This window comes from Rhinopithecus roxellana, chromosome 12 (assembly GCF_007565055.1).
Source record: "Rhinopithecus roxellana isolate Shanxi Qingling chromosome 12, ASM756505v1, whole genome shotgun sequence".
Lineage (NCBI taxonomy): Eukaryota > Metazoa > Chordata > Mammalia > Primates > Cercopithecidae > Rhinopithecus > Rhinopithecus roxellana.
Genome location: NC_044560.1, coordinates 83,171,432 through 83,185,473, shown reverse-complemented (window position 1 = coordinate 83,185,473; position 14,042 = coordinate 83,171,432). Strand labels below are relative to the sequence as shown.

Genomic DNA, 14,042 nt, shown 5'->3' with positions numbered 1-14,042 from the left:
ATTTTTGGCACTTCTACGGGCTACCTTTTCATCTTTGATATATATACCTAAAATGGAAACTTTACTACCATAAATGGAAAACCAGAATCATGAGACATAAATGGAAGTGAAACAACAGCGCACACTAAAAAAAATTAACATTCGTAAATGTTCATCCATTATCCCCTAAAATCACTCACACACCTGAGTGGTGTACAGGTCATATTTTAGGAAATGCTGCACTGCAAGAGAGAACTTTGAGCTTAGGCTGCTGCTTGTGGATTAAAGGAGCTGGCTTATTGACAAAAACGTAATGGGTGAAGTGGGAGGATTGCTTGAGACCATACATAGTGTGAGTGCAGCCTGGGGGAAATAGTGAGACCTTATCTCCACACACACTTTTTTTTTTTTTTTTTTTTTTTAAAGATGGAGTTTCACTCTTGTTGCCCAGGCTGGAGTACAATGGCACGATCTCGGTTCATTGCAACCTCTACCTCCCGGGTTCAAACGATTCTCCTGCCTCAACCTCCCGAGTAGCTGGGATTACAGGCACTTGCCACTACGCCTGGCTAATTTTTCGTATTTTTAGTAGAGATAGGGTTTCACCATATTGGCCAGGCTGGTTTCGAACTCCTGACCTCAGATGATCCACCCGCCTCAGCCTCCCAAAATTTTATTTTACATTTTGGCCCAGCCAAAAATTTATTTTACATTTTACACGTAAAGGGTATTATGCCAGGCATGGTGGCTCACACCTGTAATCCCAGCACTTTGGGCAGTCAAGCAGGGGTGGATCACTTGAGGCCAGGAGTTCGAGACCAGCCTGGACAACATGGTGAAACCCCGTTTCTACTAAAAATACAAAAATTAGCCGGGCGTGGTGGCATGTGCCTGTAGTCCCAGCTACTTGTGAAGCTGAGGCAGGAGAATTGCTTGAACCCGGAGGCAGAGGTTGCAGTGAGCTGACATTGCACCACTGCTCTCCAGCCTGGGTGACAGAGCAAGACTCCATCTATAAATAAATAAATAAATGAAATGTATTATTATTATGTTTTAATAGAGACGGGGTATTGCTATGTTGCCCAGGCTAGTCTTGAATGCCTAGTCTCAAGAGATCTTCCTGCCTCAGCCTCCCAAAGTATTGGGATTATAGGTGTGCCTGGCCAAGAATTATTTTATAATTACCTGGGCATGGTAATACACATCTGTAGTCCTAGGCTACTCAGGAAGCTGAGGTGGGAGAACCACTCAAGCCCAGCTGCGTGAAATTACAGTGCCCCAACCTGGGCAACAGAGTGAGACACTGTCTCTAAAAAAAAAAATTTAATAGATACCTCCTATGTGCCAGATTCTGACCTAGTGCTGAGGACGCAGAGGTGAGCAGAGAGCGTCCCATGCATTTGGCCCTGCCCTCTGTGACAGAGGTGGGTGTCCCTCTGGTGGGTCACTTCATTTTCACAGGAGGCTGTAAGGCTTGTAGTTAGCTTACTGATCAATAATATCTGAGACTACCAACAACATGGCCGCACGCGACAGCAACACTTGCCAGGAAGTAACATTTCAAAATCACCGCCATTAACCATTTACCAAGCTAACGTTTAGTGAAACAGTTAAAAGGATGAGGCAGAGCTCTACATATTGACATGGAAAGACATCCCGCATACCCCATGGCAAGCAAGTTGCAGAACAGAATGCAGAGTATATGCCTATTTGCATTGACATATGTATATAGGGGATTCTTTTAAATAAGCTCTGTGCTAAGCCTTTATTTGCATTATTTCATGTAATTCTCATAATAATCCTATGAAGTGCTATTATTATCCCCATTCTACAGATGCAAAGACTGAGGCCCAAACCAGGTAAAATGATTTGTCTGAGGCCTCATAACAAACAAATGAACAGTGGAGTTGTGAAGTGAGTCCTGGTCTGCCAGCCTGCAGAGACTAGACTCAACCTCCATGTTTTTCAGCAGCCATACATAGGAAAATCTGGAAGGACACACACCAAATTGTTCACGATGGGCATATCCCAGAAGTGGGATTGGAGGAGGCTGCATTTCTTGTATTTCTTTATATGCCTCTGTACTGTTTGAGTTTTAAATCTTACTTTTTTTTTCAATAATTAAATAGAGATGGGGTCTCACTATGTTGCCCAGGTGGGTCTCAAACTCCCGGGCCCGCGTGATCCTCCCATCACGGCCCCCCAAAGTGCTAGGATTACAGGTGTGAGCCACTGTGCCTGGCCTGTTTGAGTGTTTTTAAAACAGCAATGTGCTACTTTTGTAATAAGAAAACAAAAACAGCTGGGCGAGGTGGCTCATGCCTGTAATCCCAGCACTTTGGGAGGCTGAGGCAGGCAGATCACCTGAGGTCAGGAGTTTGAGACCAGCCTGACCAACATGGAGAAACTCCATCTTTACTAAAAACACAAAATTAGCCAGGCATGGTGGTCCATGCCTGTAATCCCAGCTACTCGGGAGGCTGAGGCAGGAAAATCACTTGAACCTGGGAGGCAAAGTTGCAGGGAGCCAAGATCGCACCACTGCACTCCAGCCTGGGCAACAAGAGTGAAACTCCATCTCAAAAAACAAACAAACAAACAAACAACAACAACAAAAAAAAACCTAGCCAGGCGTGGTGGCACACGCCTGTAATCCCAGCTACTAGGGAAGCTGAGGCAGGAGAATCGCTGGAACCTGGGAGGCGGAGGTTGCAGTGAACCAAGATTGTGCCACTGCACTCCAGCCTGGGCAACAGAGTAAGACCTTGTCTCAAAAAAAAAAAAAAAAAAGAGAGAGAGAAAACAAAAACAACAAAACTACTGCCAAGACATAAACTCTACCATGAGACACAATCATGTGAGTGTCTCTGCACAGCCCACCCTGCCCTCCCACTCCTCTCCTTGTATCAAAAGGCATCAACATAGGTGATCAAAATAGGTGACACAGGACAAAAAGGTTTATGACCCAGGAAGTTCGGGAAACACTGGTTTAGACAAAGTGAATCAGACTTCTTCTCGGGAAGACTTTTGGAGCTTTAACAAGCTAACATTGGTTGTGATGTGATCGTGATTATGATGGGCCAGAGCTTGTAGCTGAAGCCATGTTGAGTTGGCCTCAGAGCCCTCTCCTTTCCAGGTACCTAATGCAACTAGTGTCCTTTAGTACAACAGTTGGAAAAGGAGTTCCAGATACGTTATGTATGTATGTATGTATGTATGTATGTATGTATGTATGTATTTTGACACGGAGACTTACTCTTGTCGCCCAGGCTGGAGTGCAATGGTGCAATCAGCTCACTGCAACCTCCGCCTCCCGGGCTCAAGAGATTCTCCTGCCAGCCTCCTGAGTAGCTAGAATTATAGGCATGTGCCACCATGCCTGGCTAATTTTTGGTATTTTTAGCAGAGACAGGGATTTACCATGATGGCCAGGCTGGTTTTGAACTCCTGACCTCAGGTGATCCACCCACCTTGGCCTCCAAAAGTGCTGGGATTACAGGCATAAGCCACTGTGCCCTGCCATATTTATTTTTTAGAGATAGAATCTAGCTGTGTCACCCAGGCCAGAGTGCAGTGGAGCGATCATAGCTCACTGCAGCCTCGAACCCCTAGCTCCAGATACTTTAAAATCAAAACTGAGGTTGATTGTTAAGAGGCCACATTACTGGATGGTACCTTGGTCCCACCTGCTCCTCACCCCCCACCCCAACCCACCCCACTGATAATTACTTTCACTGAATTGAGCTTGGCCTTGAAGCCATCAGCTCGGGTGTGTGTCTGGAGTTACAGGATATAGTTTGTGTTTTATGTGTAGTCCCTGCCCTGCCTCTGAACCCATCTGTACACATACATTTTCCTATGATATGTATGGTGTTTTGGCTCGTGTGTGTGTGTCTGTGTGTGGCTGTGTGAGAGACCCTCTTCTAAAGTAGATCCCATGGCCCTGCTCAGAGTCCAGCCTGCTTGAGTTCTCACACCCCTCACACTATACATAGGAAACAGGCTGATTTGCAAAGCCACACCACAAATGTGAGGGAATGGGTGGTTCACTGGCCTGCCAAGCTGCTGAGTGGGCGTAATTTGGGTGTGGACAGCCCTCCTTTTGGTGCATCATTTGCAGGGGGAGAGAGTGCCTCACCTCCCTTAAATACCTACTACGTGCCGGCCAGGTACAGTGGCTCACGCTTGTAATCCCAGCACTTTGGGAGGCTGAGGTGGGCGGATCACAAGGTCAGGAGATTGAAACCATCCTGGCCAATATGGTGAAACCCCATCTCTACTAAAAATGCAAAAATTAGCTGGGTGTGGTGGCGCACCTGTAATCCTAGCACTTGGGAGGCTGAGGCAAGAGAATCGCTTGAACCCGGGAGGCATTTTTGTTTGAGATGGAGTTTCAATCTGTTGCCTAGGCTGGAGTGCAATTACTTGATCTCTGCTCACTACAACCTGCACCTCCCGGGTTGAAGCGATTCTGCCTCAGCCCTCTGAGTAGCTGGGATTACAGGCACCTGCCACCACACCCGGCTAATTTTGCATTTTTAGTGAAGACAGGGTTTCACCATGTTGGCCAGCCTGGTCTCAAGCTCCTGGCCTCAAGTGATCTGCCCACCTCAGCCTCCCAAAGTGCTGGGATTACAGGTGTGAGCCACTGCACCCAGGTTGATTATTGCCTCTTTACAGGTAAGTAAACTGAAGTTCAGAGGGAGATGAAGCCACTTGCTCAAGGACATGGTAGAGCGGAATTGTGACTGGGTCGGCCTGTCTCTGAAATGCATGTTCTCTGCCCCACACCACATCTGTGGGCTCTCTTGCCTTTGGTCTTGCTCTGAGGTCTCTGGCCTCGTGGTACCCAAGGAACAGAATCCAGGGATAGTGACCTTGGCTTCACATCCTAGGCACTCTCAAAAATGGGTCTTTCTCCTTCTCAGAACTGTCTTGACTCTGGCAGGAAGCTTTCCAGATCTTAAGAAATGCCTTCTCCCCTCCTCTGAACCAACCCTCAGCCTGTTGTCGGCCCCTGTCCACTTGGCCCTTCTCTCTTTGAGAAGAGCCTCTGTTCCTGGGGCCCAAGAGCAAGGGACCCTGTTTGATTCATCTGTCATAGGGCTGGGTGGAAGAAACTGCTCATGCCTGTCCAGGGTGAATGACCCTCCCTGAAGTGCGGGGAGAGCCACCATGTTCCCCAGCCCCCACAAGAGACTACAGGACTCGAAGCTGTACACAGGAGAAAGGCTGGGACCTGGTGACTAGGCGGAAAGTGTGTGTCAAGAAAAACTCCAACGAAGCAGGGGAAACCTGGAAATCTGGCTGAGTGGGGACTCCCCAAAAAAATTAAGGCTCAGAGTTAAAAAGTGAGGAAGTGAGCAGGTAGCAACTATGCCTCCCCAATCTCTCTCCACCTCCCTGGGGTTTGAAGCAGGAATCAGCAAAACCAACTGGCCCTACACAGGCAGGGCTGAAGCCGGAGGGAGCCAGGGGCGAGGGGAGGACATCCTGCTGTGACGCTTGGCAGGGGCAGGAACGGTGACTTTCCAGATGGGAGTTCAGTGCTTCCTCACCCAGGGCCAACTGCACCCCTGTCTGGGATAAAAATAGTACTTCCTCTTCCTTTCTCCCATCATTCTCTTTCACTTCCAACCTCCCAGACTCAGATCAGATATGTCCATCCACCCTGGAGCTCCATCCCGGATGATGGACACCCCCACACATATTAGTCCACGCCCATCAGGAGACTCTTCTCTCGATCGCTGAGGATAAAATCACTCCTCGCATGTCCATCTGGATGCCCTGGGTGACCTCTCTCTCTCTCTCTCTCTCTCTCAGGAGATTCTTGTCACTGGGATCTGTCCCAGAAACCAGAAGGATTCCTGGGTCCTCTGAGTCCAACCTGTCCATCACCCTGCTCCAGGCGGGGTGGTCACAGCCTCGGCCATCACTCTCTCCTGAGGCCCAGCCCTGCCACGGCCTTGCTGAGAAACCATGGGCAGTGAGTGCCTTGTTATCTCTGGGCCTCAGGAGCCTCATCCTCATGGCATGAGGGACTGGATTTGGTGGTTTCTGGAAGCCTTTTTAACACCTGACTGTCCATGTGCCTGGTCTCCAGGAAACATGGTCCCAGTGAGGTGGGGCTGCTGGTGGACAGCACGACAGAGGCAAGCGCCACCAGCTTCGCAGGAAAGAGGCAACCCAGCGACACTGCCTGCCTCCCACCTGACCTTGAGCGAGGATCTTCTCCCCCCAGCCACAAAGGGCTGCTGTGTCCCTAGGGAGCCTGGGCCCGCATAACCGCAGCCGTCTGCTATCAGGCCTCTCACCCTAGTACCTGCGCCCCCAGTACCAGCGCTCCTTACCTGCCCAGCCCGGGAGCCCTTTGGTCCCATTCACATGGTCCTCCTGGCCTAAGTTGGCTGCCTGGACAGTCTCAGCTCCCTTCACCGTCGTAGCCACCACCTGTCTCCCCGCGCCCACGTCCCACCCTGACTTCCTGCCTCCTCCTGAGGGCTCCGCAGCCAACCGGGCCCCAGCAGCCCAACCACAACCCTCTAGCACCCTAAGCTTCCTGCCACCATAGACCCCCGCCTCTCAGCCCCTGGGGGTCCCCTACATCTCCAGGCCAGGCCCTACTTCTCCTACTGTCCCGGGGTGACACTGGTTGGTTTAAAGTCTGATAGACCCTCCCTTCTGCCCTCCAGGGTGCATCTGGGCAAGAGATTCAAGGGCAGCCTTTGGGCCCAGGGAGCAGGGGGCAAGCAGACACACACTCAGCTTACGGTGAGAGGCAAGCAGCACCGCAGCACCACCGTTGCAGCTGAGAGACCCTTTTGTTTCTGTCTGGCAGCAAAGGTAGCATCCTTCAGAGTCAGCGGAGGGGGACAATATCCCCGTTAAATAGCTGGTGAGCAGGCCACGCATGTTACAGTCAGGTCAGGCCAAGAGAACAATACCCACATCATCTCGGAGCATGGGACAGTGGCTGTATTATAGTCAAGGGTAGGTGAATGGTCGGCTGCCATCCCTCTTACAGACAGAATGCTGGAAAACAGCCTGTTTCAGGAGGCAGACAGGACAACCTCATGTCTTCAAGAGGGCATCGTAACGGCCCCTGCTGTAGGCAGAGGCCAGGACAACACCCACTAATCATGGTCGCAGAGTAGGACAACACTCTGAATTCAGGTAGAGGCAAGGTCACAGCCCATGGCAGAGGTGGAGGGCTTGGCACTATCTCCTGCAACAGGTGGATGACAGAGCAAACAGGGCCGCTCAGGCCCCCAGGTGCAGGCCACAGACAGTCAGGACTTTCTATTATAAGCAGGAGGCAAGAAGATCCTCACGAGCAGCAGGCAGGCAAAGAATTTCCATTTCCCCTGGGGCCAGGCTGAGGGGGCGCCCATTATTAGCTGAGAGCCAGGTCACCAGTGATATGAGGAACGCCAGGTAGCCGCATCAGGTCCAAGAACCCGGCCTTGACCCCCGCAGGAGGAAAGTGCACATGCGTCACTGCCTGAGTGAGCTGGTGGGGGGAGGGGAACCCACAGAGCATTGTTGGGGTTTGTGAGGTGGAAGCGATGCTGTGTGCACCTCAGCTGCGGAGAGAAGGGGGGCAGGAAATGGGTCGGGGGAAGAGGAAGCCTGAGTTGGAAAGTCAGACAAAGAGGGTAACACAGAAACAAAGGCTGAGAGAGACAAAGTTGAAAAACCTTCACAGTGACACAGAGCCTAGAGTTCGAGCTCCAGGTGCAGGGCCCAGACTCAGTTGCAATGTAAGCCTGAACACTTCACAGTCCATCTCCCGGTCTCAGCACAGAGTAGAAAGACAGCAGCTGGGAGTAATAGTTCACATTCACTGAGTGCTCACTGTGCACTATTTCCCTTAAGGCACATCCACTGCCTGTGGAGTGAGAATCAGCACCTCCATTGTGAAGGTGAGGAAACAGACTCAGGGGTTAAGGGAGCTCCTCAGGGTCTAATAGAAATAAACGGTGGCTCAGGCCTGTAATCCTAGCACTTCGGGAGGCCCAGGCAAGTGGATCACGAGGTCAGGAGTTCGAGACCAGTCTGGCCAACATGGCGAAACCCTGTCTCTATTAAAAATACAAAAATTAGCCAGGCATGGTGGCGGGTGCCTATAATCCCAGCTACTCAGGAGGCTGAGGCAGGAGAATCGCTTGAAATCGGAAGGCGGAGGTTGCCGTGAGCCAAGATCGCGCCACTGCGCTCCAGCCTGGGTGAAAGAGTGAAATTGCATCTCAAGAAAGGAAAAGAGAAGATAAGATGAGAGAAGAGAAGGAAAAGAAAGAAGAGAAAAGAAAGAAAAGAAAAGAAAGAAAAGAAAATAAAATGAAATTAGCCAGGTGTGGTGGTGGCCGCCTGTAATCCCAGCTACTTGGGAGGCTGAGGCAGGAGAATCACTTGATCCCGGGAGGCAGAGGTTGCAGTGAGCCGAGATCGCACTACTGCACTCCAGCCTGGGTGACAGAGCGAGACTCCGTCTCAAAGAAGAAGAAGGAGAAGAAGAAATAACAACAAAAAGAAATAAATGGGGTAGCTGGCTTTGAACCTATGTCTCCCAGATTCTGTATTCTTCAGCAGCCCAATTTACCTAAGTCACCTCCCATGGGCCTGCAGTGAACTAGGGTGGTCCCAGTGACAGGCGACATTCAGATAACGGCCTTGGGCCTGAATAAACGACTGCAAGAGACCTTGATGGGAACCAGAGAGGGCGTTTATTGAGGAGTTTGAGGGTGTGAGATCCTCCTCCTCCCCCTCCCAGCTGGGGCAGCAGAGGAAACAGGATGCTGGGGTTTTGCACTCTTGGAATTCAGCTCTCAGAAACCTGAATGTTCCTCCTCCCCCTTCAGGAGCTGGTGCCTCTGGGGCACCCCTCCCTTTCCTCTTCCCAGACAGGCAGGGGAAGCAGCATTGGGAGAGGGGGCGGTGAGTCAGAGGGGCACAGGTGTTCCTCAGCAGAGGGTGAAGCGCCGGGCGCTGATGTTCATGCGCGTGAGGCCCAGGTGCCGCAGCAGCGGGGCCATGGCCAGGCCGGCCCCGGGCTCCAGCTCCAGCTCCAGCTCGGCCTCATCCAGCAGCTCCTGGTGCAGGTGACAGGCTTGGTCCATCTTCAACTGGTGGAGCTGGGCCCGCAGCCGCAGCAGCTGCCCTGCCAACTGCCGGTCCTGCGCCTGCATCTCCCGCTGCGGCCGAGAGGGAGCGTGAGCCTGCCGGACAGGCCCTCGGTCGCTCTCCCTTTCTCCCTTCCTGGCAACGCCGGGCCTTTGCACTGGCTGTGTCCTCCCCAGCCCCCTCTCCCCTCAGCTTGATCTCTCTCCATCTCCCAATCTGGCTCCACCTGGTGGTTCTCAAACCTAGCTAAGGAGTCTTTGTTTTTTTGTTTGTTTATTTGTTGGAGACGGAGTCTCGCTCTGTCGCCCAGGCTGGAGTGCAGTGGCACGATCTCGGCTCACTGCAAACTCCCTCCCGGGTTCACGCCATTCTCCTGCCTCAGCCTCCCGAGTAGCTGTGACTACAGGTGCCCGCCACCACGCCTGGCTAATTTTTTGTATTTTCGGTAGAGATGGGGTTTCACCTTGTTAGCCAGGATGGTCTCAATCTCCTGACCTCATCATGATCCGCCCGCCTTGGCCTCCCAAAGTGCTGGGATCACAGGCATGAGCCACCACGCCCAGCCAGGAGTTATTATTAAACAAATCCAACTGCCTGGACCCCATCCCAGATCAACTAAGCGGAATCTCTGCGTTGGAGCCCAGCTGGGTATCTTTATATCTGCACATGTTGAGTTGGGAGCCACCTACTGAAACTTCATCTCTTCAGAATCTGCCTGCAGCATGGCCAGTGCCTCCTTTTGTACTTCGCTGTATCTTTGGGCCATAGAAAGTCCCAGAGTAGGGGAAGCTGTGTCTTTCCCTATTTATAATGGTGCCCCACACTCCCCAACGCCAGTGTTCTGTCCCCTAAGCAATAGAAGCACAAGGTCAGTACATTGGATGGAGTCCTTCTTCAGCAAGACTCCCCGAATACAACACTGGACAAGTCCATTCCCAGCTCCTCAGCCCAGGACACCGGAGTTGCCTCCAGTAACTGCCCCATGCCTGTGGTCTTGGGCCCTGAGGAGGACCAGCCTGAGGCCCTGTGCAAAGCTGCCCACCCCACCAGACTCACCAGCTCCTGTCGGAGCCACTCAAGGGCGGAGTCCATTGAGTCGAAACCACAGATGTCCCCAGGTCCCCCTGGTCCAGGTTTGGCTTGGGCCCTGCGCCAGGCCTGGCTCTGGACCTGGGCTGTCCACTCCAGATATGAGGGCCGCCGAGTCTGCAGCTGTAGCTTGGCTGTCAGTGCCTTCACAGAGTTCAGGCTCTCCCCCTCCTCATCCTCCTCGTCCTCTTCACCCACTGCCTGGAATTTCAGTAGCCCCAGGGACATGGCAGGTTTGAGGTGAGTGGCAGGGCAGGGCTGCAGCTCTGGAATTAGGGAAAGGCTGGCAATATTGCCCAGGGAGAGGTAGTAGAAGCTGAGGGTGAGAAGAGCGTGCCAGGGAGTGTGCAGTGGTCAATGTTGAAGGTGGGTTGGGGGGCTGAGTGTGCCAAGGTGAGTGAGCAGATGGTTGTGTGAGGCCAAGTATGCAAGGGCTGGAATTTTCCTGGACTGCTAACTTGAGAGCCACGTGATGCCCATCTGGGTGGGGGCCAGAGGAACCCTGCTCCTCTGGCCTTTTGGATGAATTTTATTGTCTTTGCCCAGAAGGAGACACCCAGTTCCCAGAAAGGAAGTTGCTCCAGGATGAGAAAAGCATCATTCATACCAGAGTCTTGGCCCTCCTCCCAAGACCCAAGTTAAGGGAGCTGAGATCCGGGAGGAGGCTGCCTAGCCACCCCTTGTCCTTACTCGTGACACCAGCCCTTCAGGAAAGGACTAGCCTCCAGGGCCCTGGCCTGGGAGTCAGGAGACCTGGGTTCTAGTGCTGGCTCTGCAGAACCTTGGGCAAGTTACTGACCTTCTCAGAGCTCTGTTGGGACAGATGAAGGATTTCAGGCTAATACTCTAAGGAGTCCTCAAGGGCTGCCTGCAGGAGAAGAGCAGAGCTGTGGATGGGCTCTTTGCCTTCCCTCTCCCTGCCCCTCCCAGGGCTTCAACCAGAGCAGTTCCCTTTTTTAAATTTTGTTTTGAAACATAACGTACACACAGAAGGATGGCTGCAGTGGCTTATGCCTGTAATCCCTGCACTTTGGGAAGCCGAGGTGGGCGGATCAAGAGGTCAGGAGATTGAAACCATCCTGGCTAACACGGTGAAACCCCGTCTCTACTAAAAATACAAAAAATTAGCCGAGTGTGGTAGCATGTGTCTATAGTCCCAGCTACTTGGGAGACTGAGGCAAGAGAATCGCCTAAACTCGGGAGGCAGAGGTTGCAGTGAGCTGAGATCAAGCCATTGCATTCCAGCCTGGGTGACAGAGCAAGATTCTGTCAAAGGAAAGGAAAGGAGAGGAGAGAGGAAAGAGGAGAGGAGAGGGGAGGGGAGGGGAGGGGAGGGAAGGGGAGGAAGGCCAGGCGTGGTGGCTCAAACCTGTAATCCCAGCACTTTGGGAGGCCAAGGCGGGCGGATCATGAGGTCAGGAGATCGAGACCATCCTGGCTAACACGGTGAAACCCAGTCTCTACTAAAAAAATACAAAAAAAACTAGCTGGGCAAGGTGGTGGGCGCCTGTAGTCCCAGCTACTCGGGAGGCTGAGGCAGGAGAATGGTGTAAACCCGGGAGGCGGAGCTTGCAGTGAGCTGAGATCTGGCCACTGCACTCCAGCCTGGGCGACAGAGCGAGACTCCGTCTCAAAAAAAAAAAAAAAAGAAAGAAGGAAGGAAAGAAAGAGAGAGAGAGAAAGAAAGAAAAGAAGCGGCCGGGCGCAGTGGCTCAAGCCTGTAATCCTACCACTTTGGGAGGCCAAGACGGGCGGATCACAAGGTCAGGAGATCGAGACCACCCTGGCTAATACGGTGAAACCCCCGTCTCTACTAAAGAATACAAAAAACTAGCCGGGCGACGAGGCGGGCGCCTGTAGTCCCAGCTACTTGGGAAGCGGAGGCAGGAGAATGGCGTTAAACCTGGGAGGCGGAGCTTGCAGTGAGCTGAGATCCGGCCACGGCACTCCAGCCTGGGCGGCAGAGCCAGACTCTGTCTCAAAAAAAAAAAAAAGAAGCATAGCATACACACAGAAAAATTGTACATATCATAAATGCATGGAAACATGGTGGCTCACGCCTGTAATCCCAACATTTTGGGAGGCCGAGGCAGGCAGATCACCTGAGGTCAGGAGTTTAAAACCAGCCTGGCCAACATGATGAAACCCTATCTCTACTAAAAATACAAAATGAGCTGGGCGTGGTGGTGCACGCCTGTAATCCCAGCTACCCAGAAGGGTGAGGCAGGAGAATCAATGGAGCCCGGGAGGGGGAGGTTGCAGTGAGCCAAGATCACGCCATTGCCTGGGCAAAAAGAGCAAAACTCTATCTCAAAAAATAAGTAAATAAATAAATAAATGTATGGCTCGATGAATTCTCCCGAAGTGAATACATCCATGTAACCAGCCCCCAGATCAAGCAACAGAGTGTTGCCAGCACCCAGGAAGGGCTGTTAGCTTCCCGTGTGCTCCTGGCCTGTCACTAATCTCCAAAGGTAACACCACTCTCATTCTAACAGCATAGTTTTCTCTGTTTGTATACCTTCTAGTCGTTCACAAACTTTGGTATGCATCAGAATCACCTAGAAAGCTTGCTAAGATTGCTAGGCCCCACCACCCAGAGTTTCAGATTCAGTATGTATGGGGTGGGACCTGGTAATCTGCATTTCTACCAAATTTCCATCCCAGCTGATGCTGCTGGTCTGGAAGTTTACAATTTGGACTTTTTTTTTTTTTGAGACTGGGTCTTGCTTTGTTGCCAGGCTAGAGTGCAGTGGCGGGATTATGGCTCACTGCAACCTCGAACTCTTGGACTCAGGTGATTATCTTGCTTCACCTCCTCAGTAGCTGGGACTTACAGGGCCAAGACCCCACACCCAGCTAATTTTTTTTTTTTTTTAATTTTTGATAGCGATGAGGTCTTCCTCTGTTGCTCATAATGGTTTTGAACTCGGCCAGGCGCAGTGGCTCACGCCTGTAATCCCAGCACTTTGGGAGGCCAAGGCAGGCAGATCACAAGGTCAGGAGTTCGAGACCAGCCTGGCCAATATGGCGAAACCCTATCTCCACTAAAAATACAAGAAGTAGTCGGGGATGGTGGTGTGCACCTGTAGTCCCAGCTACTCAGGAGGCTGTGAGAGAATCACCTGAACCCAGAAAGCAGAGGTTGCAGTGAACCGAGATTGTGCCACTGTTCTCCAGCCTGAGTGACAGAGTGAGACTCCATCTCAAATAAATAAATAAATAAAATAATAATAATAACAATATCACGCCTGTAATCCCAGCACTTTGGGAGGCTGAGGCAGGCAGATCACAAGGTCAGGAGATCGAGACCATCCTGGCTAACACGGTGAGACCCCGTCTCTACTAAAAATACAAAAAATTAGCCGGGCGCAGTGGCGGGCGCCTGTAGTCCCGGCTACTGGGGAGGCTGAGGCAGGAGAATGGTGTGAACCCAGGAGGCGGAGCTTGCAGTGAGCTGAGATCGTGCCACTGCACTCCAGCCTGGGAGACAGAGCAAGACTCCGTTTCAAAAAAAAAAATAATAATAATAATAATAATAATAGAGCCTGGCCACAGTGGCTCAGGCCTGTAATCCCAGCACTTTGGGAGGCTGAGGCGGGCAGATCACTTGAGATTGGGAATTCGAGATAAGCCTGACCATCATGGAGAAACTCTGTCTCTACTAAAAATACAAAATTGGCCTGGCACGGTGGCTCACACCTGTAATCCCAGCACTTTGGGAGGCCGAGGTGGGCGGATCATGAGGTCAGATCAAGACCATCAAGCAATGGGAGGATTGCTTGAGCCCAGAAGGGCAAAGCTGCTGCAGTGAACTCTGATCACATCACTACACTCCAGCCTGGGTGACAGAG

The 14,042-nt window shown here is 51.8% G+C and overlaps 2 protein-coding genes across 5 annotated transcripts in view; both read right to left on the bottom strand.

Annotated features, from left to right (window-relative positions):
* LCK (LCK proto-oncogene, Src family tyrosine kinase) overlaps window positions 1–7,384 on the bottom strand; it is a 34,244-nt gene extending 26,860 nt beyond the window's left edge. The window contains exon 1 of one of the 2 annotated variants that reach the window (XM_030912927.1): window positions 6,750–7,384. In XM_030912927.1, the coding sequence (XP_030768787.1) occupies window positions 6,750–6,891 (142 nt within the window). In that variant the 5' untranslated portion in view covers window positions 6,892–7,384. Of the gene's footprint in view, window positions 1–6,329; window positions 6,466–6,749 lie in introns of those variants that run through there. The other variant, XM_010354047.2, reaches the window with a different exon arrangement.
* Window positions 7,385–8,679: 1,295 nt separating this feature from the next.
* On the bottom strand, window positions 8,680–11,106 carry FAM167B (family with sequence similarity 167 member B). Of its 3 annotated transcripts, none has more exons than XM_030941693.1 (3): window positions 10,988–11,106; window positions 10,156–10,454; window positions 8,680–9,170 (listed from the first exon to the last, which is right to left on the bottom strand). In XM_030941693.1, the coding sequence occupies exons 2-3, from the start codon at window positions 10,414–10,416 to the stop codon at window positions 8,940–8,942; spliced, it is 492 nt and encodes a 163-aa protein (XP_030797553.1). In that variant the 5' UTR covers window positions 10,417–10,454; window positions 10,988–11,106; the 3' UTR covers window positions 8,680–8,939. The 3 variants fall into 3 exon arrangements, with proteins under 3 accessions (XP_030797553.1, XP_030797554.1, XP_010352338.1); XM_030941694.1 differs by having other exon boundaries at window positions 10,156–10,471; window positions 10,988–11,094; XM_010354036.2 differs by lacking the exon at window positions 10,988–11,106 and having other exon boundaries at window positions 8,684–9,170; window positions 10,156–10,622.
* Between the last annotated feature and the right edge of the window lie 2,936 nt (window positions 11,107–14,042).